This window comes from Muntiacus reevesi, chromosome 8 (genome assembly GCF_963930625.1).
Source record: "Muntiacus reevesi chromosome 8, mMunRee1.1, whole genome shotgun sequence".
In the NCBI taxonomy this organism is placed as follows: Eukaryota; Metazoa; Chordata; class Mammalia; order Artiodactyla; family Cervidae; genus Muntiacus; species Muntiacus reevesi.
In genome coordinates, this window is record NC_089256.1 from 31,323,136 (window position 1) to 31,348,571 (window position 25,436).

General features: G+C 41.1%; 1 protein-coding gene across 1 annotated transcript in view; it reads right to left on the reverse strand.

Annotated features, from left to right (window-relative positions):
- LOC136172936 (collagen alpha-4(VI) chain-like) overlaps positions 1–25,436 on the reverse strand; it is a 107,100-nt gene that overhangs the window by 63,840 nt on the left and 17,824 nt on the right. The window contains 2 exon segments of the mRNA XM_065942103.1: positions 11,916–11,952; positions 25,356–25,409. Coding sequence (XP_065798175.1) covers positions 11,916–11,952; positions 25,356–25,409 — 91 coding nt within the window.

Consider the following 25,436-nt stretch of genomic DNA (forward strand, 5'->3'; position numbering starts at 1 on the left):
TGGGAGAAATATTAACAACCTCAGATATGCAGATGATACTACTCTAATCTAGTCAAGGCTGTGGTTTTTCCAGTGGTCATGTATGGATGGGACAGTTGGACTATAAAGAAAGTTGACCACCGAAGAATGGATGCTTTTGAACTGTGGTGTTGGAGAAAACTCTTGAGAGTCCCTTGGACTGCAAGGAGATCCAACCAGTCCATCCTAAAGGAAATCAGTCCTGAATATTCATTGGAAGAACTGATGCTGAAGCTGAAGCTCCAATACCTTGGCCACCTGATACAAAGAACTGACTTCTTGGAAAAAGACCCTTATGTTGGGAAAGATTGAAGGTAGGGGGAGAAGGGGACGACAGAAGATGAGATGATCGGATGGCATCACCAACTCGATGGACATGAGTTTGAGTAAACTCCGGGAGCTGGTGATGGACAGGGAGGCCTGGCGTGCTGCAATTCATGGGGTCGCAAAGAGCAGGACATGACTGAGCGACTGAACTGAACTAAACTGAATGGCAGAAAGAGAAGAGAAACTAAAGAGACTCTTCATGAAAGTGAAAAAGCTGGCTTAAAGCCCAGCATTCAAAAAACTAAGATCATGGCATCCAGTCCCATCTCTTCATGGCAAATAGATGGGGAAAAATTTGCAGACTTTATTTTCTTGTGCTCCAATATCACTGTGGATGGTGACTGCAACCACAAAATTCAGAGATGCTTGCTCCTTGGAAGAAAAGCTATGACACATGTAGACAGCATATGAAAAGGCAGAGGTCTGTCTGTTAAAGCTATGGTTTTTCCAGTAGTCATGTATGGATGTGAGAGTTGGACTATAAAGAAAACTGAGCGCAGAATTGATGCTTTTGAACTGTGGTGTTGGAGAAGACTCTTGAGAGTCCCTTGGACTGCAAGGAGATTAAACCAGTCAAATCTAAAGGAAATCAACCCTGAATATTCATTGGAATATTCTTGCCTGAAAAATCCAATGGACAGAGGAACCTGGCATGCTGTGGTTCATGGGGTTGCAAAGACTCAGACAAAGAATTGAGTGACTGAGCACATATTCATTGGAGGGACTGATGCTTACGCTGAAGCTACAATACTTTGGCCACCTGTTATGAAGAGCTGGCTCACTGGAAAAGACCCTGATGCTGGGAAAGACTGAGGGCAGGAGGAGAAGGGGGTGACAGGATGAGGGGTTGAATGGCATCACCAACTCAATGGACATGAGTTTGAGCAGGCTCTGAGAGATGGTGAAGGACAGGGAAGCCTGGCATGCTGCAGCCCACGAAGTCGCAAAAAGTTGGACATGGCTGAGCCACTAAACAACAACAACATGCTACGCCACTGGCTCTGGCTGAATTAGAATGGCATTTCTTATCAATGTGGGCAGTCTATTTGGGGTCTTCACTAATCTTCATAAATGGCTTCCAGGGTCTCATTTCAGTGCATTTCTTTAACTCATCTTTGGAAACACTGCTCCCCGTTTTTAGCTTCTCTGCCTCTGTTCCAGAAGAACAGAGGAATGGAGTGGATGCCCACCTTTTAAGAGCTGAAACTATAGTTTGCGTGAGTGAAAATGTTTAAAAGGAACCGCGACACTGAATTCATCCTCCAGGTGGAACCTGGTGAAGAGAAGCTGTTGAGGGTGTCTAGTATCTGCCCTGGGCTGTGCCTACTGGCTGTTAGAATCCCAGGAACTGAGGCAGTGTGGCGCTCAGGGCAGGCAAAGCTGAGTGGGGGAACCTTTTATGTACAGTGGAAAGTTGCTTTTCTCATCTATCAAAGCCAAGTTTCAGGAGAACAGCTCCTTGCTCTTTATTTCCAGCACTGCTTTTCTTCTGTCCGTGAGTTGTATCTAGCCTTTATCTGATGCCGTTCAGCTCTCCAAGGGATCTTTCCAATCCCGCTGGTGTTTCAGAGTCAGTGGTGGCAGGGCGGAGACCCCATGGAGACTGCCTGCAGCCCAGTTCTCCTTAGCCAGACGGTACCTTTCCTCGCAGGAGTCGCATTGCACAGCTGTTTACCTGTTGGCATTTCGGTCGGCTTGCGAGGCCCCTGCAAGGCCAGGACTAACATGGAACCTTCCCTAGAGGAGATACTGGAGTTAGCTGGGGATACAGGTGTGTCAAAGGGAGTGTCTGTGGGTGGGTGGAGAAATGAACCAAATAGCAGTGTCTCCTTGACTCAGATTCCCGAGGTGCTTGACAAGACAGAGTTTTTTTTTTTTTAGGAAGAACCTCATCTCACCATAGTTATTTTACTTTTTCACTTTTGTTTTATATGTATTTATTAGATCATTTGAGTATTGGCACCTTTTATTAAAAGGGTCCTTATGGGGGAAAAAAGTTATTCATCAAATAGTTGTTGTTCTTTTGTCAGCAGCCTTTTAAAAAATATCAGGCTTCTTCACAAATTTCCCTTTGTTTCCATTTTCCTGCGGTTTCCTGTGACGTATCCAGGTGTGGATTACTTTTCACTTATACTGTTTGGGACTTATTAAGCTTCTGAATCTGAGCATTTTTACCTTCTCTTAAGTTTTGGAAAAGCCTTAGCAGATTATCATTTCAAAGTTTTTATTTTTCCTATTTTCTCTATGATTTCCTCCTGGAAGTCTAATTGAAAATTTGTGGACCTTCTCATTTTATCTTCAATAGCTTGGTCTCTCTTTTATATTTTTTATTTCTTTATCTTTCTGTGCTGGATTCTGAATAATTTCTATAGTTTCTAGCTCACCAATTCTTTTGTCACTGGTATTTAATATACAGTTTAACCTGCCAATTGGATTTTTAATTTTGGTTATTCTAATTTCCACTTCAAGAAGTTCTATTTGATTTTTCTCTCAAATCTGCTTGATCTTTTTAAAAAATAAAAAATATAGTGGCTGTTTTACTCTTTCTTTTTGTTATTTAAATGTATTAAAGATACAGTAATTGGGTATCTATAGTCATTCAAAGCCTGATTTGCTGTCTGTTGGTTCTGCTGGCATCTTCCCTCATGGTTTCTTACTCACGTGTGTTGTGACTTTTGATTGAAACTCATTTTTGATGGAACTTTATCTGCAAGAAGTCACTGAAGCCTGAGTAGAATGCTTCTGCCATGTACTTTGTGGCTTTGCCTCCTGGAAGCATGTTAAAATAAATGTGGTTTTCACACCACATACTTGCAGAATGATCAGAAGTCCTTAGGGAAGCCAATGGCTATTGCTCCCCTAGATTCCTGCTTTCTCTTTATTAGGAACTCCAAAGATTTATCTTTTCCTTTATCAGCTCATAGATGTAGGTAAGGTATAATTTTTCAGGATATCTAGTCTGTTGTATAGTCAGAGTTAGACCTTCCTGCTCTTGGCTAGAATGTGAAAGCATGTGAAGGTTTCCGGTGTGACTCACGTAACAAGGATTCTTTGTATGTTTCCTTTTCTTTTCCTAGGGTGATTGTGGAGTCCCAGGGTCATCAGGAGAAAAAGGAAATCGAGGAAATAGGGTAAAGTGTGAGGATATCCCTCTCTCCTATTTTTCATATTCCTGCTGTGTAAACTCACCTTGACAGCTTATTTTTAAGCTCTGGGAAAGAATCATCTAGTGACTTTATACTAGACTGGGAGTTAAAGGGCAATAGATACCAGGTGAGTATTTGGAGTCTTTACTGAAGGCCTGGCTCTGCTGATAGTGAGAGGAACAGTTAAACCAAGTTGCCTGCCTTTTGTGGTTTATTACATGCGTCACTCCCTGTCTCACCAGCTGACTGTGGCTCCCTGTCACCAAGGATTTCATCTCCCATCCAAGGCCTTTCAACCACACCCTTCTCTAATCTCGGCCAAGAACCTGTGTCTTTCCCAGCCAGACTGTGCTTCCTACCGTCTCCTGAGGGTTCCTTCTGCATCCCTGCCTCTGTGTCTCAGCCTGTGCCAAGCTCCCCATCCTTGGATACCCTTCCCCTGACTCCATCTTTTTACAAGATTTTTAAAAACTTTATTGAAGTGTAATTGACTTGCAATGTTGTAATAACTTCTGCTGTATGGCAGAGTGATTCAGTTATACATATGTATTTATTCTTTTTTATATTTTTTTCAATTCTGGTTTATCACATATAGTATAATCCTGCAGGACTTTGTTGTTTAATCCTGTGGATACTAGTTTGCCTTCTGCTAACCCCAAGCTCCCACTCTCTGCTCCCCTATCTCCTCCCTGCCTTCATCTTCAATGCTTATTTGAATATCACTTTTCCTTCAGTTCCCATCTTCTTTCTTTCTCCCTTGTGATGCCCTCCTTGGCCCTGTCAGTCTGGCGGTCTTCCCCGTCTCTCCGTCCTTCCCATGTGCACTTTTCGCCCTATCAGCTTGAAGTTATCTCTCTGTGTGAGGGAAGGCAGATACCCGATGTCAGTACCGCCATTCCCCCTTGCTGTGCCTTTGGCAGACATCACTAGTCAATTATGGAATCCAGCCTGAAGGGCACAGCACCATAATCAGCTTCTGTTGATTGGCTAAAAGGGGTAAAATTTATTTATTTCTTTGTACCCCTCATGGAATTAGAATAATGCATTGATTTCCTGGTAAGTAAAACAGAGTTACAAGGCATGGCTTTTTATTGAGGTTCAGTTTCCAGCCTGTAGTTTGTAGACCAAAATTGTGGAGAAGGTGGGGAATATCACACTTCCTTCAAGACTGGAGAGCCTTCAGTTTCCACCAAATTTTGTTCAACTCAGTAAATGCCCTTCAAGTGCTTCCTATCTGCAGGGCATTTTGGTAGATACAGAGATGGTTCAAAGGTAAACAAGTCATGGTTATGGCCAACAAAGTGAGTGAAGTGAAGTCGCTCAGTCATGTCCAACTCTTTGCAACTCCATGGACTGTAACCTACCAGGCTCCTCCATCCATGAGATTTTCCAGGCAAGAGCACTGGAGTGGGTTGCCATTTCCTTCTCCAGGGGATCTTTCCAAGCCTGGACTCGAAGCCAGGTCTCCGGCATTGTGGGCAGACGGTTAACCATCTAAGCCACCAGGGAAACCTATGACCAACAAAGAGCTGGTTAACTGGTGCAGGAGATTGGATTTGTGTAGGAAGAGTTCTAACACAAGATAGGCTAAAATAAAATCTGTAAGAAAGGTGCAGATGAAGAAGAATGGGAACACACAGTGACTTGGAGAGGAGTCTAAAAGAGAGTATCCTTCTCCATCCAATCAATCGTAAATATTTCCTGAGAATCTGTTGTAATTCAGGCATGAGTTCTGTGACTCAGAACTGGCCTTTTAGGGGGAAAGACAGACATGAATGAAATAGTCATGGAAACAGATTTAAGATTACTGCTGAGATAAGTATATGAAAAGGAGGTAAATTTCAGGGGCATCTGATCCAACCTGTGCAGTCAGGAAGCCTTCATTGAGGAAATAAAGACAGGAGGCAATTTGGATTAGTAACAACCCAATGGTGAGGAAGGAGGAAGGGGGAAGAGACCAGACCTCCCTACTGATGCCCTGTGGGCCTTTGAGGATGTGCTGAGGGCAGGCAGGACTCAGGCATTCCAGGGAATGCAGGAAATCAAGACAGTCTTCACTCCGACCTCTGTGAGAGGCACACACAGGGTATTCCAGGCTAAGTTTCAGCTGGCCTAGAAACTTTCAGCAGGAAGGTTTATAGGCAAAGAAGAACATATTCACAGCCATCGATGTGGAGGATTACTCTGGAAGCCAGCATCTGGGTCAGCAAAAGGAGGAGCTAGATGTTGGACAAAACAAAATAGGAACGATACGCCAGATTTTATACTTAGCATTTTATTTTTCTATTGACTCCCTGTAACAGCCCTAATAAGATAGGTGTATCGGTTTTACAAAAGAGAAGATTGTCTTAGAGAAGTCAAATAAATTTGCCTTGCTAGTAAATTAATCAGTAGGATGGGAATTTGAAGTCATGAATTTCCTCTTATCACTATTTCAGGCCAGGGATGAGTTGGGGAGGGGTCTCCAGTAACATGAGGCGGTGGCTTCTTGTAGAGCCCAGAGAACAGCCGTTTCCTGTGTGTCTGAGACCCAGATCTCAGAGGGGGTGCCCCCACGTCACTATTCTCAGAGTGTGTATACTCTCCATCACTTCAGTTCAGTCGCTCAGTCGTGTCCGACTCTTTTTGACCACATGAACTGCAGCACGCCAGGCCTCCCTGTTCTTCACCGCATACATAACATCCTCTGCAGAAAGTTCCTGCAGTGGAGTGGCTCTCTCCGACTCTGTGGCTCTGTAGGAACTAGGACACAGAGATGGTACCATTAATGGCAAATTTTAAGAGAAGCAACCATTTGCTCATCATGTCATAGTCTCATAGCAAGTGGCTCCACCTCTTTGGTTCCCCATCTAGAGCAGTTAGGACCTCTGCAAGCATGTTTTATCTCTTTCTCCTCCTTTTTTTTTTTTCTCATGAGATCACTTGCTCTGCTAATGCTGTGCACATCTGTGATGAAGAAAACCTTCTTATTTTTCTTACATGTGTATATATGTAGGAGCACAGGAAGCTGTGTAAAGATCCAGGGATTTGGAGGTGGGGAGGTGAGGTCCAAGTTCCTCATACCCAAATGGGTTAATTCTTGAGTTGTCAGTGTTAAATGAGGTAATATACATCTAGGGCTAGGGGTGTCACAGATTTCCAATAAAAGTGTGTTCTTTTTCCCCTGTGTCTCCTTCTCACCTCTTTGGCAGTGAATGCTTTAAAGTTCAAGTCCTAAATTGCTCTTTTAATTTAAGTCTCACTTCTCCTCTCCCTTTAGGCAATAGGTGACTTTAAAAAGTGACCGTTGTCTTTTAATGTGATTTAAGGGCTTGACGGGACCACCCGGACAACCTGGAGAGCATGGAGCGCCTGAGTTAAGGGAGATGCTGTGAGTTATGGTTGAGGGGTTTCTGTTGCTTTCATCCAGGGACTGTGAACTGTTTTCTTGGGCACAACAGCAGAGAATAATGAATTGCTAATTAATGAGGCGTCTGTTCAGCCTATCTAAGTATTGCAACAGATAAGAGATTGTAGAGAAAACCCATCTAATAGAACAGCTGGGTTCTTAAGAAGTTTGGAATTTTAGTTGCATTGGGTATTTGGGATGATCGAGCAGATCCAGACAATGAAAAGACACCACTTTGGTACCTTTTATTTTTCCAGTCTTACTTCCTGTACCTTATTTCCTTGTCTTTCCTGCCCAATTGAGCTAAGAAACTTTCATTTTCTCAGGGGGATCCTGGAGTTGATAGTTTCATCCAAGGCCCTAAGGGAGAAAAAGGAAGGCGTGGACACCAGGTAAGCCGGTCTCTTGTTTGCCTAGGGATACTGGTACCCAGGGGAGCAGATGATAGCTGCTGCAGAAGACGTGGGCACCAGGTTGGATCAACATAGAAAACCAGAGAACAAACCCGTAGGACTCCGTTATCCACAGAGACAGGAACTCTGAATGCTAATCCCCACCTATATCCTTGCCTCTTAGGTTTTTTTGTTTGTTTTTTTACGAATCTTATCTTACACAGCATTAATAATGTAAGTTATTTACATTTCTGGTCCTTGGTTTCCTCATCTCCAAAATGAAACCATTAGACTCAAGGATGCCTAAGATCTTTCCAGTTTTAAAATTCTCCAATTTTATAATTTGAACAATGCTCAGGATTTTACACTGCTGGCTTGCTTTCTGTTACTGCCTGTGTTAACTGATGTGTATCAGGTACCAGTCATTTTAAAAGATAAGACCCTTGTCTAGCTCTAAATCCAAGAAGTGTCCTGACAGGAGTCATCACAGAAGCAAAAGTATACCTTGGCAGACACTAAATTTTTTGTAAGCAAATTTTAGATTTTTATGTCCTAGACATTAAAATGCATGACTCGGAAAAAGACTAAAATAACCCAAGTCCTCCCAGTTCATCATTCCCAGTTGCCAGGAGTGAAGTCTGCATAGCACATGCTTATGTAACTATAGAGGAACCACTATTACTTTGAACTCCAGTTTGCATCCTTTGACAAAACCTTCCTGGGTCTCCTCCCGGGAATATGCCCGGTTCACAACCATTTGATACACATCCAGGTACTGAATAAAATCCAGTTTGTAAAAAGATAATTATGTAGCTATGTGAGAAAATTGCCATGACTTGCTGCAAGAATGTCTCATCCTTTTGTCAACTGCAGTTATTTTGGACCAGCTGGGAGGATTTTCTTTGGTGAGTTGAGATCAGAAGCCCTATGAATAGCCAGCCACTCCATCAGCTATGGTGTTGAGCTAAGGGAACAGCAGAGAAACAACTTTTAACCCGTGTGGGCCCCAGTTTCCTCATGGGCAAGGTTGGACTATTAGAGACATCTTTTCAAAATTTCCAGGAGTCAGAGGGTGAAAGGATCTGATCCGTATAAAACGTGGTTTGCTCCTGTTTCACTGTTGGGAAGAAAGGCCCCTGTACAAACTATCTAGTGTGTGTCCACCACAGCACCACGCAGTTCAGAGGCCTCCATGGCTGACTTTAGCTGAGGGTTATTAATCTTGAACACCAGATACCCAAATTGTGTGTGCAAACAAGAGCTGTGACTGATGCAATGTCATAACATGTTGCATCTAGGTTCCCTATGCTTTTTACTATGCAGAGCTCAAAGAAGGATCTTAATTAAGTATTCTTTGAATAGATTTGGATAATAGAAGTTACTCCTACAGCTAGCTAAGCAGGCAGCTAGCTGGTGGTTCAAAATTCTCCAAGCCAGGCTTCAACAGTATGTGAACCATGAACTTCCAGATGTTCAAGCTGAATTTAGAAAAGTCAGAGGAACCAGAGATTAAATTGTCAACATACGTTGGATCATCAAAAAAGCAAGAGAATTCCAGAAAAACATCTACTTCTGCTTCATTGACTATGCTAAAGCCTTTGACAGGATGGATCACAACAAACTGTGGAAAATTCTTTAGGAGGTGGGAATATCAGACCATCTGACCAGCCTCCTGGGAAATCTGTATGCAGGTCAAGAAGCAACAGTTAGAACCACACATGAAACAACAAACTGGTTTCAAATTGGGAAAGGAGTGCGTAAACTCTGTATATTGTCACCCTGCTTATTTAATTTATATGCAGAGTACATCATGCGAAATGCCAGGCTGGATGAAGCACAAGCTAGAATCAAGATTGCCAGGAGAAATATCAATAACCTCAGATATGCAGATGACACCACCCTTATGGCAGAAAGCGAAGAAGTAAAGAGCCTCTTGATGAAGGTGAAAGAGGAGAGTGAAAAATTTGGCTTAAAGCTCAACATTCAGAAAACTAAGATCATGGCATCTGGTCCCATCACTTCATGTCAAATAGATGGGGAAACAAAGGAAACAGTGACAGACTTTATTTTCGTGGGCTTCAGAATCACTGCAGATGGTGATTGCAGCCATGAAATTAAAAGATGGCTGCCCCTTGGAAGAAAAGCTATGACCAACCTAGACAGCATATTAAAAAAGCAGAGACATTACTTTATCACCAAAGTTCTGTCTAGTCAAGACTATGGTTTTTCCAGTAGTCATGTATGGATGTGAGAATTGGGCTATAAAGAAAGCTGACAATTGAAGAATTGATGCTTTTGAGCTGTGGTGTTGGAGAAGACTCTTGAGAGTCCCTTGGACTGCAAGGAGATCCAACCAGTCCATCCTAAAGGAGATCAGTCCTGGGTGTTCATTGGAAGGACTGATGTTGAAGCTGAAACTCCAATACTTTGGCCATCTGATGCAAAGAACTGACTCTTTGGAAAAGACCCTGATGCTGGGAAAGATTGAGGGCAGGCGGAGAAGGGGATGATAGAGGATGAGATGGTTGGATGGCATCACTAACTCGATGGACATGAGTTTGAGCAAGTTTCAGGAGTTGGTGATGGACAGGGAGGCCTGGCATGCTGCAGTCCATGGGGTCAAAAAAAGTCAGACCTGACTGAGCGACTGAACTGAACTGAGCTGACATTGTAGCCTGTGAAGTGCTATGAGAAGAGAGCCCTCTGGAGAGCAGTCTTTCCTTGGTGTTAGTTCTAAGTTGACTTGCAGTGCAGATTCAATGTAATCTGGAAAGAGAAACTTGACCATGAGCCTAGTGTTTGGGGAAGGAAGGGGAAACCGGTCATGGCTTCACACTTCTGGGGAAAACGAAAACCAATACGACTTTTCTGGAAGGCAATCAGATAACACCCATCCATCAGGACTGCTGTTTTTCATGTTTTTTGTTTTTTTAAAATATGCAAGTGACAGAAAGCCTGACTGGCAGTGTTTAGCTAATAAATGTGTTTGATAGTCCGGGGGTGGGTGACTCCAGGTCTTGTTACACCAGCTCGATGATGTCATCAAAATCCAGTGGTATCCTCAGGGACTCAGCCCCTTCCTTTCCACAGTGCCATCCTCAGCGTGGTTCTTGGGCTTGACACCATAAAGCATTTCATCTTCACCTTTGCATAAGATGCACGTAAGATGCGAGAAGGAAAGGGGCTTTTCCTCACCTGAGTACACCCAGCAATATTCTCTCTAGAACTCATTTGGCCCATTGGCTGGATTCTGTTCTCCCCACCTGCCCTCATCCCGTTTTAAGAGAGCCAGAGAAAGCAAGTCTCTGACAAAGGTCCTGAGATCGCGATGATTGGTTTAGACCCGTCATAAATTGGCCCCTTGCAGCCTGGTGTGTTGTTGCAGCGAACAAAGCTGAGGATTTCTTAGCAAGGAAGAAAGGGTCGAGAGAGCATTGTGTAGTCACAACTGTGTCTGCCATGGCTTGAGGTGTGTACATACTTGGACCCAGTCTTCACAATTCTAGAAATTTACCCAGAAGCTCATTATGGGCCAACTGAAAGATTTAGCTCCAAGGATGGTTGATATAGAGACGTTTAATCACTTCTACACTTGAAAGTCTAGTAACAAGTTGTTCATATAAACAGTGGCACCTTCACAGTTTAGACTATTATTAAACCATAAAAAATAGTTTAGAAAACTATTTTGTAATGAGGAGAACATCCATGGTATAATACTCAAGTGAAAAAAACAGATTACAAACTCTGTATTCAACAAAGGGTCCAGATTGGTAAAATGTATCTATATTCATTTATCCTAGAAGGATAAACACCCAGCAGTTTATACAGTTCTTTTCCTTAATCTTATTCTCTGAATTGTTGAGATACTCTGTGATGAACGTGTATTAGTTTTCCCCCAACTTTTTTATTTTGAAAAAATTTAAAACTACAGAAAAAAGTTGTAGTTTCAAAGAACAGCATTGTGAACACCCATTATTATCATTGAGCCATATTTGCTAAATGTCTGTCTGTACAAATACATAGATAATATATGTACATATTTTGCTGAGGATCAATTTGAGGATCAATTGGAAGTATGGCATTTTGCTTCTGAATATTCAGCATGTATCTTTCAAGAGCAAAGACATTCTCCTATATAAGCACAGTAGAGTCATCACACTAAAATATGTCTATATGGATGCAAAATTATTTTCTAACATATAATCTCTGTTCAGATTTACATACTTGTCCCAGGAATGCCATTAAGGCTGTTTTCATTGTTGTTCTGGGACCCAGCCAAGCATTGTACGGTGCATTGAGCTGTCTTGGCTCTGAGGTATCCTAGTCACAACTGTTTCCCAGTTATTGGTCTATTTACACAACATTGACATTCCAGACCAGTTATTTTGCTAAATATCCCTTAATAAGGATTTTTCTAATTGTTTTCTTATGAATGTGTGTGTGTGCTCAATCGTGTCCAACTCTGTGACCCATGGACTATAGCCCGCCAGGCTGAACATTTTTGGAAGCTTAATTAATCCTGAATCCTTCTCAGTCAGTAGAAGAATCACTGTCATTTATCTCATTGCTGTGCTTAGTCACTCAGTCATGTCTGATTCTTTGCAACCCCATGGACTATAGCCCAGCAGGCTCCTCTGTACTCACCTCGGGGTCCAGAAAGGCCTCGGGGGCCTCTTTCTCCCTGTGGAATAAAGGCACACATAGAGACAATCCAGCAACTATCTCAGCCACCACCCAATCGATTCCAACTAGCGATAACAGCCATCACAATGACTAAAATATGGCACGATCCTTATAATTCCTTTCACATCCTCAAAGACCCGATTGGATCACCTGCAAGGCAATCAGAATGTTCATCTAGCAACTGCCCACATTGATGACTCCAAATCATGCAAATCCAAATAATCTAGATTTTTAATCCATGCAGTCAAGCCACACTGGGAAAACTTAAGCATTCAAACAAAACAGAAGGTGCATTTGCACATTCCTCCAGGCAGCTAAAACTAGATGAAAGTTTCCTTGTGTTTATTCCAGAGAATAAACCACACTGTGTAACTCTCTCTTCTTGGTGAAATTCTGCTCACCCCTAAGGTGCAGACCATATATCACCTCTTCTCCTGAGAAACTTTTTCTGCTATACTGTGTCACGGTCTGTTTTCTGTGTTACATTCCTGCTATAGTATAAGTTCTTAGAGACAAGGACAATGTCTCATTTCTCTGTCTCTGGGTTTCCAGTGATAGGCATAGTGCCTAGCACACAGTATTATCCAATCAAGATCTGAAGAATGACTTTCTGAATCCTACTAACTAATAGGACCTCTTGATCTAATACTGGATGTGAAAGGGGATGGTAAATATCATGCCTTTTGCTGAACTGATTCAAGATAAAGTAGAAAGTAGTGAAACCGTGATGAAACCATGAGGTTTTCATCAAAAGAGGGTCTGCAAATATGAACAGCTAACTTTGACTTAATGAGGCCAGATAACTTCCTTACACACCCTGCCCAGTAGAGTAAAAGGGAACATGGGAAAGGGAGAGGTACTCTGGGTCTAGAATGAAAGGAGCTGGGTTTGAGTCCTAGTGTAATAAAGAAAAAACTTTGTATTCTGTTACAAGTATAGGGCTTTCCAGGTGGCGCTAGTGGTAAAGAACCTGCCTGCCAATGCAGGAGACATAAGAGATGCAGGTTCGATACCTGGGTCGGGAAGATCTCCTGGAGAATGGCATGGCAACCCACTCTAGTATTCTTGCCTGGAGAATCCTGTGGACCAGAGGAACCCAGCAGGTGGGCTACAGTCCATAAGGTCACAAAGAGTCAGACCGACTGAAGCGACTTAACACACACACACACACAAGTAAATTATTAAAGGATGTTGCCTATAAATTAGACATGACAGCCTCTCTCAGGGAATCCTACCTCCCATGCCTATACGTGTACATGCTCAGTGGTGTCTGACTCTTTGCAATCCCATGGACTGTAGCCCACCAGGCTCCTCTGTCCATGGGATTTCCCAGGCAAGAATACTGGAGTGGGTTGCCCTTTCCTCCTCCAGGGCATCCTCCCGACCCAGGGATCAAACCCAGATCTCCTGTGTCTCCTGCATTGCAGGCAGATAATTTACCACAGAGCCACTGGGGAAGCCCTGAGTGTTAAACTAAAATATACTTGTTTAGCTCACAATGAGAAGGTAACAGGTAGGAAGGCTAGGGGTCCCCAAGCTGAGGAAATAGACGGCAAGTGGCAGATGATTTTTTTCTCTCTTAAGCAGGAGGAGGAAACAAACTGCAAGTGGCAAATTTTCTTTTTTCCTTCTCTATACAAAAATAAAAGAGGTTTCTTTTAAATTCTGTGTTGTCATGATGACACCTGGTTCCACTTGAACTTAACTTTCCTCAAACCTTGCACTAAGCAATGCATTTTTTCTTATGGAAATGTCCTTCTTAAGCTATGTTAACTATGTATTTGCCTTGGAATCTGCCTTTCTTCAAGTAGGTTCTCAGTAGACTCAAACCTTGAACCGATAATGGCTCAACAAACCACTATGTCTTACTCATGGAAATGTTCTCTTAAGCTATATTAATGAAACTATGCATTTGCTTGGAAATCTGCCTTTCTTTAAGATTCATGTCACTTGTTCTATGCCCAGGGATGATTCAGCTTCTGCCAAAGCTGTCTCAAAATGCGTGTTTCGGGAGAAGCACCTGATGCAACTCTCTCAGTTTCGAGGTGATTCTTTAACAGATATATAACTCCTTGCTTAAAACTAGCAAAGGGGGCACTCTTTCTGCCCCCTTCTGAAGTCTGTGTCAGAAGCTTCCTCTACCCTTTATACTTTATTTTTTTCCCATTTATTTTTATTAGTTGGAGGCTAATTACTTTACAATATTGTAGTGGTTTTTGCCATACATTGACATGAATCAGCCATGGATTTACATGTGTTCCCCATCCCGATCCCCCCTCCTGCCTCCCTCTCCATCCCATCCCTCTGGGTCTTCCCAGTGCACCAGCCCTGAGCACTTGTCTCATGCATCCAGCCTGGGCTGGTGATCTGTTTCACCCTTGATAGTATACTTGTTTCAATGCTATTCTCTCAGAACATCCCACTCTCACCTTCTCCCACAGAGTCTAAAAGTCTGTTCTGTACATCTGTGTCTCTTTTTCTGTTTTGCATATAGGGTTGTCATTACCATCTTTTAAAATTCCATATGTATGCGTTAGTACACTGTATTGGTCTTTATCTTTCTGGCTTACTTCACTCTGTATAATGGGCTCCAGTTTCATCCATTTCATTAGAACTTTCTAACACCATACACAAAAATAAACTCAAAATGGATTAAAGATCTAAATGTAAGACCAGAAACTATAAAACTCCTAGAGAAGAACATAGGCAAAACACTCTCCGACATAAATCACAGCAGGATCCTCTATGACCCGCCTCCTAGAGTAATGGAAATGAAAGCAAAAATAAACAAATGGGACCTAATTAAACTTAAAAACTTTTGCACAACAAAGGAAACTATAAGCAAGGTGAAAAGACAGCCTTCAGAATGAGAGAAAATAATAGCAAATGAAGAAACAAAGGATTAATATCCTTTATAAAGCTTTAGTACACAAGTTTCAAGTGGTCAAGCCTCGTCTCTGACCCCAGATTGAAATCCTCTTCTCCGGAGGTCACGAATCCCGGTGTAGCTCACAGCTCACAGTTGCAACCTTTCAGCAGGAAACCTCCTGACCAGGCTCACTTGTGGGTAACTGCAGGGGGATGACTGCAGGGGGAATAAGTTAACACATCCCCTCTGGAAGCTGACAGGAACCTGGAGGCATTTGACTTTACTCCCTCCCCTTTCAGTATAAAAGAAGCCAGAATTCTAACTCAGGCAAGACAGTTCATTGGAACATAAGTCCACCATCTTCTCTTCTCCGTCCACCAGCTAGCCAAATAAAGTTGCTATTCCTCACCCCGACAACTCATCTCTCAATTTATGGGCCTGTCAAGAGGCAAGCAGCACAAGCTTGGACTCAGTAACACTAGCTCTGCTTGTTTTGTGAGCACATGACTCAATAAATTAGTTTCCTCCACTGATAAAATATGAATCTGGATGGTACTGATTCTAACCATTTATAGGATTGCTGCAATGCATACATGAAATACTACACTGGAAGTACTCCTCAAATTGCATGGAGAAGACAAATTAGGTGTTTTACACCTAACAGACAGCAAGAGATAATGAGACAAACACAGGTTCTGGCTTCAGACAGATGTGGGTTCAGGTACATCTCCAGCTCTTTGAGGAGTTCAGGATTTTGGGGTCCTGAGCCACTTGTCTTCTTGGAGGGCCTTGAAATAAACCTTTCTTTGCTCCAAGCTTGGTTTTGGTTTGTTTGGCCTCACTGTACATTGGGCACGCAGACTTGCACTCAGTAACAATTATGCTGAGTGAAATAAGGCAAACGTTTGTATGATTCTATTTAATGAGGCACTTAGGGTCAAATGCATAGAGACAGAAAGTAGAATAGTGGTTGCCAGGGGTTGAGGAGAGAGGACATGGGGAGTTAGCATTTAATAGGTACAGAGTTCCAGCTTGCAAAATGGAAAGATGTCTGGAGATGGATGGTGGGGATGACTGCACAACATGAATGCACTTAACACCATTGAGTTGAATGTTTTAAAATGGTGATGATATAAAGTTGATTTTATATTTTACCACAATTAAAAATTAGAAAGAAAAGGGTGAAGGAAAAGACCCCCAACTCCTATTTTTAGTTTCTAAAAATAGAAACATTTGCTGTACATACATGATTGTGTGTGTGTGTGTGTTTCCAAAATCAGTCCTCAGAAAAGAGTATTCCTAATTTTGAATCTTCCAAAGTTTTTACAAAGTTTCTCATATTTGGAAGACTCTCTCCATTACTTAACTTTGAACAGCATTGTATTGACACGCAGTCAGAGATAATTTGAGATATTTATGGGATGTTTATGGAGGTCACCCATCAGATTAGTTTAAAAAGGAGAAAAAAGGGTGTGGTAAGGAAATCTAACAGAGATTATTATGATTTAAAATGCTAGCTACCATGAAACAGTGACACTAAGTGGTAAAGAACCTGTCTGCAAATGCAGGAGACGTAAGAGACGAGTTTAACCCCTGGGTTGGAAAGCTCCCCTGGAGGAGGGCATGGTAACTCACTCCAGTATTCTTGCCTGGAGAATCCCCATGGACAGAGGAGCCTGGCAGGTTACAGTCCACAGGGTCACAAGTTGTTAAACATGACTTAAGCACCTTAACACAACCTTGAAATAAGACTTCTAACAGTCACTTTTACAAACAATAAATTTGTTTTATAGTGGAAACCATAAAAATATTCTTGGAAGAAAAGTGAGGCAAAGGGGTTTTGAAGCTGAACACAAAATTTGCAAGGACAGTCTTCAAAAACAGACTTAAAGTGAACACAATATACTCTAGAAAGCCAGGTGAGATGCTTCCATGAAGTGGCTTCAATAACACTAAAGTAACTGACATAGAAACTATATGGAAAGAATTTTTAATAAAATGGTTTGATAAAACATGAGAAAGAGAAAAAAGAATAACTTCTAATTTAGTATACTTTTTACATAAAGGAAGACTTTAAAATGTTTATGTGTAACTAAGTTAAATATTATAAGTAGACATTGGTCTCCTTCACCTACATCTCTATAAATTCATATTTTCTAACTGGGCAAAACAATTTTAGAATGTTCTCATGAGAAAATAACAACTTCCCTGGTGGCTCAGATGGAAAAGTGTCTGCATACAATGTGGAAGAAAATAGGAATTGTCTTAAAATGGGCATATATGTTAAATTGTTTTGAGAAGAAAATTCATGTTTACTGAGTTTCTCATTCAGAATTTAGTTCTATCCTGTTTTAAAATTGGTGTTCTATTGCTCACAGCAGTTGCTTAATTAAAGCTAACAATTATAGTCATGACTTAATGGAAAGAATTATATCACTAAGAGCTTTTCAAATGTTGGACTGGTGCAAGTTGTTACTTGAGAAATGGAATTAGAAGAAGAAAAGTATCTTTATGTTGCACATGAAAAGAAGAAATGTATATACAATGTATAGTGTGGTACCTATGGCAGGTAGGAAGCTCTCAACGAATGCTACCTGTTTTTGTTGCTATGGAAGTAATGTAACTATTTTTTGTGACTTTAGAGAATCTGACTAATTTGACATAAACAAAGACTTGATCTGTGCCTAGTAAACCACCATCTCATTATAGGTTGTTCAGTCACTCAGTCTGTCCAACTCTTTGCTGCCACATGGACTGCAGCACGCCAGGCTTCCCTGTCTTTCACTGTCTCCTGGAGTTGCTCAAACTCATGTCCACTGAGTAGGTGATGCCATCCAACCATCTCATCCTCTGTCGCCCCCTCTCCTCCTACCCTCCATCTTTCCCAGCATCAGGGTGTTTTCCAGTGAGTCAGTTCTTCACATCAGGTGGCCAAAGTATTGGAGCTTCAGCATCAGTCCTTCCAATGAATATTCAGGACTGATTTCCTTTAGGATTGACTGGTTTGATTTCCATGCTATCCAAGGAATTCTCAAGAGTCTTCTCCAACGCCACAGTTTGAAAGCATCATTTCTTCAATGCTCTGCCTTCCTTATGCTCCAACTCACACCCATAGTAAGTACTGGAAAAATCATAGCTTTGACATTTGTCGTATGGACAGCAAAGGGATGCCTCTGCTTTTTAATACACTATCTAGGTTTTTCAATGGCTGCAGTCACTAGTCCCAGTGATTTTGGAGCCCAAGAAAATAAAGCCAGTCGCTCTTTCCATTTTTTCCCCATCTATTTGCTGTGAAGTGATGGGACTGGATGACATGATTTTCACTTCTTGAAAGTTGAGTTTTAAGCCAGCTTATTCACTCTCCTCTTTCATCTTCATCAAGTGGCTCTTTAGTTCCTCTTTGATTTCTGCCATCATGGTGGTGTCACCTGCATATATGAGGTTATTGCTTTTTCTCCAAGCAATCTTGATTCCAGCTTGAACTTCATCCAGCTCAGCATTTCACATGATGTACTCTGCACAGAAGTCAAAGAAGCAGAGTGACAAAATACAGCCTTGATTACTCCTTTCCCTATTTGGAACCAGTCTGTTGTTCCGGACTAACTGTTGCTTCTTGACCTGCAACTGTTGCGACTTGACCTGGACTGCTTTCTCAGCAGGCAGGTCTGGTGGTTTCCTCTCTTAAAGAATTTCCACAGTTTGTTTTGATCCACACAGTCAAAAGCTTTAGCAAAATAAATGAAGCAGAAATAGATGTTTTTCTGGAAATCCCTTGCTTTTTCTATAATCCAAAGCATGTTGGCAATTTGATCTCTGGTTCCTCTGCCTTTTTTAAATCCAGCTTCTACATCTGGAATTTCTTGGTTCACATACTGCTGAAGCCTAGTTTGAAGGTTTTTTGAGCATTACCTTGCTAGCATGTGATATGAGTGCAACTATGCGGTAGTTTGAACATTCTTTGGCATTGCCCTTCTTTGGGACTGGAAAGAAAATTGACCTTTTCCAGTCCTGTGGTCACTGCTAGGTTTTCCAAATTTGCTGGCTTTTTTTTTTTTTTTTTTTTTTTGCTTGTTTAATTTATGTTTAATTGAAGGATGATTGCTTTTCGGTATTGGTTGGTTTCTGTCAAACATCACAGGAATCAGCCATAGGTTCCCCTCCCTCTTGAACCTCCCCTCACCTCCCTCTCCATCTCACCCCCTAGGTTGTTACAGAACCGCAGTTTCAGTTCCCGTAGCCATACAGCAGATTCCCATGGACTATCTATTTTACACATGGTGATGTGTGTTTCTCTGTTACTCTCTTTCTACCTCCCGTTCCCTCCTTCCCCCACCCCCCACTGTTTCCTTAAGTCTGCTCTCTATGTCTGTGCCTCCATTGCTGCCCTGCAAATAATTTCACCAGTACCAGCTTTCTAGAATCTCTTTCTGACTTACTTCACTCTGTATAATAGGCTCTAGGTTCATCCACCTCATTAGAACTAATTAAAATGCATTCCTTTTTATGGCTGAGTAATATTTCATTGTATGTATACACCACAGTTCCTTTATCCTTTCATCTACTGATGGACATCTAGGTTTCTTCCAGGTTCTAGCTATTGTAAACAGTCCCGCAGTGAACAGTGGGGTGCATGGATCTTTTTCAACTATGGTTTCCTCGGTGTGTATGCCCAGTAGTGGGATTCTTGGGTTATATGGTGGTTTTATTCCTAGTGTTTTAAGGAATCTCCACACTGTTCTCCATAGTGATTGTAGCAGTTTTCATTCTCACCAACAATGCAAGAGGGTTCCCTTTTCTCCATACCCTCTTCATCATTTATTGTTTAGACTTTTTGATGATGACTATTCTGACTGGTGTGAGGTGATATCTCAATGCAGTTTTGATTTGCGTTTCTCTAATAATGAGTGATGTTGAGCATCTTTTCATGCATTTATTAGTCATCTGTAGGCCTTCTTCAGAGAAATGTCTGTTTCGGTCTTTTTCCCACTTTTTGATTGGGTTGTTTTTTCCTGGTATTGACTTCTATGAATTGCTTGCATATTTTGGAAATTAATCCTTTGACAGTTCTTTCATTTCCTATTATTTTCTCCCATTCTTAGGGTTGTCTTTTCACCTTGTTTATAGTTTTCTTCGCTGTGCAAAAGCTTTTAAGTTTAATTAGGTCCCACTTTATTTTTGTTTTTATTTCCATTGTTTTGTTTATGTTTTGTTTATTTTTGTTTTTATTTCCATTACTCTAGGAGGCGGGTCATAGAGGATCTTGCTGTGATTTATGTCATAGAATGCCCTGCCTATGTTTTCTGCTAAGAGTTTTATAGTTTCTGGTCTTGCATTTAGGTCTTTAATCCATTTTGAGTTTATCTTTGTGTACGGTGTTAGAAGGTGTTCGAATTTCATTCTTTCACATGTAGCTGTCCAATTTTCCCAGCACCACTTACTGAAGAGCCTATCTTTGCCCCATTGTATATTCTTGCCTCCTTTGCCAAAAATAAGGTGCCCATAGGTATGTGGGTTTATCTCTGGGCTTTCTATCTTGTTTCCATGGTCTATGTTTCTGCTTTTGAGACAGTGCCATACTGTCTTGATGACCGTAGCTTTGTAGGATAGTCTGAAGTCAGGCAGGTGGATCCCTCCACCTCCATTCTTCTTTCTCAAGACTGCTTTGGGTATTCGAGGTCTTATGTGTTTCCATATGAACTGTGAGATTTTTGTTGTTCTAGTTTTGTGAAAAATGCCATTGATAATTTGGTAGGGATCACATTGAATCTGTAGATTGCATTTGGTAGTATAATCATTTTCACAATATTGGTTCTTCCAACCCAGGAACATGGAGTATCTCTCCATCTGTTTATGTCACCTTTGATTTCTTTCATCAGTGTCTTATAGTTTTCTATACACAGCTCTTTTGTCTCCTTAGGTAGGTTTATTCCTAGATATTTTATTCTTCTGGCTGCAATGGTGAATGGGATTGAGTCCTTAATTTCTCTTTCCAATGTTTCATTGTTAGTGTATAGGAATGCAAATGGTTTCTGTGTATTGATTTTGTATCCTGCAACTTTGCTAAATTCACTGATTAGCTCTGGTAATTTTCTGATAGTATCTTTAGGGATTTTATGCTGTTATATGTCATCTGCAAAGAGTGAGATTTTTACTTCTTCTTTTCCAACCTGGATACCTTTTATTTCTTTTTCTTCTCTGATTGCCATAGCTAGGACTTCCCAAAACTATGTTGAATAATAGTGATAAGCATGGACGCCCTTGTCTTTTTCCTGATCTTAGAGGGAATGCGTCAGTTTTTCAACATTGAGAATAATGTTTGCTGTGAGTTTAACATATATGGCCTTTACTACGTTGAGGTAGGTTCCGTCTATGCCCATTTTTTGAAGAATTTTTTATCGTAAATGGATACTGAATTTTGTCAAAGGCTTTTCCTGAATCTATAGAGACTATCATATGGCTTTTATCTTTCAGTTTGTTAATATGGTATATCACATTGATTGCTTTGCATATATTGAAGAATCCTTGCATTCCTGGCATAAACCAACTTGATCATGGTGTATGATCTTTTTAATGTGTTCTTGAACTCTATTTTGAGAATTTTGTTGAGGATTTTTGCATCTAAGTTCATCAGTGATATTGGCCTGTAATTTTCTTTTTATGTGTTGTCTTTGTCTGGTTTTGGTATCAAGGTGATGGTGGCCTCATATGAGGCCAATGAGTTTGGAAGTGTTCCTTCCTCTGCAATTTTTTGAAAGAGTTTTAGAAGAATAGGCATTAACTTTTCTCTAACTGTTTGATAGGATTCACCTGTGAAGCCATCTGGTCCTGAGCTTTTGTGTTTTGGGAGATTTTTTCTATCACAGTTTTGATTTCAGTGCTTGTGATTGGTGCCTTCATAATTTCTATTTTGTCCTGATTCAGCCTTGGAAGATTGAACTTTTCTCAGAATCTGTCCATTTCTTCCAGGTTGTCCATCTTATTGGCCTATAGTTGCTCATAATAGTCTCTTATGATCCTTTGTATTTTTGCATTGTCTGTTGTAACCTCTCCTTTTTCATTTCTAATTTTGTTGATTTGATTCTTCTTTCTTTTTTTCTTGATGAGTCTAGCTAAAGGTTTGTCAGTTTTGTTTATCTTCTCAAAGATAACTCTTCTTAATATCCTCTGCATTTGTTAGCTCCATGCCATTTCTGTCCTTTATTGTGCCCCTCTTTGCATGAAATGTTCCCTTGGTCTCTCTAATTTTCTTCAGAATCCCTAAATCTCATTACAGGTAAATTTTGGAAATATACAGCCTCCACGAGTCTGGCAGACTGTATTTTCCAAAGATGGCCACAAGGAAAACTCTGCACTCCTCTGTTCTGTGGCCTTTCACTCCCACATCAAGAGGGGGAGTCTAACCCCCCCACCCCACCCCGTCTGGAATCTGGTCTGGATTTAGTGACACCCTTGCAACCAACAGAATGTGGCCAGCAAGCTTCAGCCCTGGCTCTTGCATGACCCCTCCCTGTGAGACCCTGCAGCCTTGCCGCTCCCCCTCAGCCTGCCCTTCTACCTCCCAGCCCCTTCAGGGATGGAGAGGAAGCCACCTCAGCAGTGATCCTCCAGCCCTAGGCTTCAGGACAGGCGGCAAGTGAACCGAGGGGCAGAGGGAAGTGGGAAAGCCCCCAGAAACCCAGCAAACAGCAGGAAACAGTTCCTTTTTCAGTTTGCCCACCCAGCGTCCCAGGGGGTGACTGTTGTTTTGTACCACCATGGGTGTTCTTGCTGTTGTTGTTGTTGGGGTTGGGGGCAGGGGGAAATAGATACCTGAAACAGTTAGCTACTTGTCTTCCTTTAATAGGGAAGAACAAATCTGACTCCACATTGGATTGGTTTCTTTTACTTTAATTGTAACCAAGCAGGACCCTACTGGGTATGGATCCCTCTCCTATGCCCTCTGTTGTAGCTCCTCTCTACAGTACCTAGATAATGGTATTTGACCATATTTACCGAGTTCCTAAGATGCTAAAACAACCACCAAATGGAAGAAATTAGCTACTAGATAATCATGAGCAGGTAGCCCGCAGGCCTACTGGTGCCTAAGGGCTGATAATGTTAACCTAACAGCTCTGTTACCTCACTATCAGCCAATCAGAGAATTGTGCATGAACTGATCACACACCTGGGATGCCCCTCCCCCATCTGGCCTTTTAAAACACTTTGCTGGAACCCACGCCCTCAGAGAGTTCAGGTTTGGGGGGACCACCTGCCCCTTCTTCCTTCTTAACCTGAGATGAACCTTTGTGTGCTCCAGCTCCAGTGCAGTGTTTGGCTTTGCTCTGCATGTGAACACAGACTTGGGTTCAGTAACACAACCTTTACATTCTACGGCTTCTGCTGCAAGTTAATCACCAAAGGGATGTTGCCTACAGCTTAAGTATACATAATGGCCCATCTCAGTTAACCCTGCCTCCCACTCCTGTGTTAAGCCAAAATACCTTTGTTTAGCTTAAAGAACCAGACCTACCCATGAATGGATGTGGGAAAGAAAAAAATAGCACAACCCCTCCAATCTGGCTTGCAACAATATACACCTCTTTTCCTTGACCTCTTCACTTGCCCCTCTTCGCTCCATAAAAAGAACTGGCATTCAAACCTGGGCTGGATGGTTCTGTGGGACTCTAGTCTACTCTCTCTGTCTGATGGCTTTCCAAATAAAGTTGCTGTTTCCTGGCCAAACACCTGTCTCTCAGTTGATTGACCTGTCTTGAGATGAGCAGTAGGAACTTGGATTTGGAAAGACTCGGACACTTTGAACTTGAACTTACAAATTCTGGGAACATTCTGAAACCTGTCTGCCTGCAAGTGGTACTTCTGCTGTTAAGCAGAAGTCTGACCTTAAGTCCAACCTGACCTGCTTTGCAGGGAAGCAACTTTAAAAGCCATTCAGGGGACTACATAGTTAGAAGTCGCCTCTCTTGTGAGAAATGCAAAGAAGACAAGCCCTGCTGAGCTATGCTATCACGTGGTGATACTGATGGCTTGAAACATTTCTGGCTCATTTGAGATGTGATCTAAGTACAAAATACACACTGGATTTCAAAGGCAGCATACTTCTTAAAGCAAGCTATCTTAACTTTTATATTAATTACATGTTGATTACACTTAGGGTTTATTGAGTTAAGTAAAATGTTACTAAAATTAACTTCACCTTTTTTTTCAAGCTTTCTTTAAGGCAGCTACTTAAAATGTTTTAATTATATTTATAATATAATATATATAATTATATATATATATATATATAATTATATAGCTCTGTACTAGGGGGTCTTTATAAAATACCTTGGTTTTAGGGTGTTAAGACATTAGAGAATGGGGACAAAATCATCACCCATCCTAGACACAGGCAGGCTTGAAGATGGTATTTGTTTGAAATTAGTATCAATGGCCTAACAGGTTGGTCAGATCTTAAGTTATTCTCTTAAGCTTGACCAGGCTCACTGAACCACAAACCAAACAGAAAAAAATAACACAGACAATATCTTAAAACATCATAAAAACAGGAAGCAATATTATCACTACTGCTAAGTAAAATAACAAAAGTTCACAACTCACATTTCTGAATGTATTTCTAACATCTGAGACCATGCTTACCAAGACAAAATAAAAAGTTGAGCAATTCTCCCACAAACATAATCAAAGAAACAGATCCACTTACATAGGTCTCAGCAATTTTCTTTAATTTCTGCTTACTTTGCAAGTTCAAACATTCTAAATGTTCAGAATAATAAAGTAACTTGCTATTCTAAGTGGAGCGTAAAACATTAATACCTGTGTACACCTGTAGTATGAAAAGTTTGGTCCTGGGACCCCACAGGTCCCCAAGATCTTTTGAGAAAGAGTGCTCACAAAGCTAAAACTGTTTTCCCAATTACAATAAAATGCTGTGTTTTCTTTTTTCACTCATATTCTCTCCTAAGTATACAGCAGAGTTTTTAAGTCAACAACCAAGCTACATCACAACAGACTCGGGACAGAAGCAGATTTAGCAGTGCAGTTGTTCTCTAAGAAGTTAGACATTAAAGACACATAAAACTACAAAAAAAAAAAAACCCACAGTCACTAAAATATTTTATTTTGGAAAATACACAGTGTTTTCATAAAGGAATGCGTCATTTCTGCAATGGGTTTATTTTTGTTATTTTGAAATAAAATGAATAATTTTAAATTATTTCAGTTTTGACCTCTAATGTGGTAACCTCCAGTCTCCAAGCTGACAGTTCTCTCCACAGTACACATTGTTATCCATGGTCAATCACGTTGGAGAAGTTTTCCTCACACCAGGATGCATCCAGGGTTATATGCAAACCATCAGTGGGTGACTATAACTCCATCACCTTTTCAGCCAGTCAGGACAGAATCTCAGTGATCTTATTGTAAGAATGGCTTTGGTTCTCTTTAATTTGTTACTTAAGTGCAATTAAGTATGACTAATATTTGACCCCTTTTACTATATTCTTTTAAAGAAAAAAATAAGATTCAGCACTTACATGACTACCTTCTTCACCAGGGTAACCAGGTAACCCATCAGAACCTCTCTCTCCCTGAGGAAAAAAAGAAATCAAAATAAA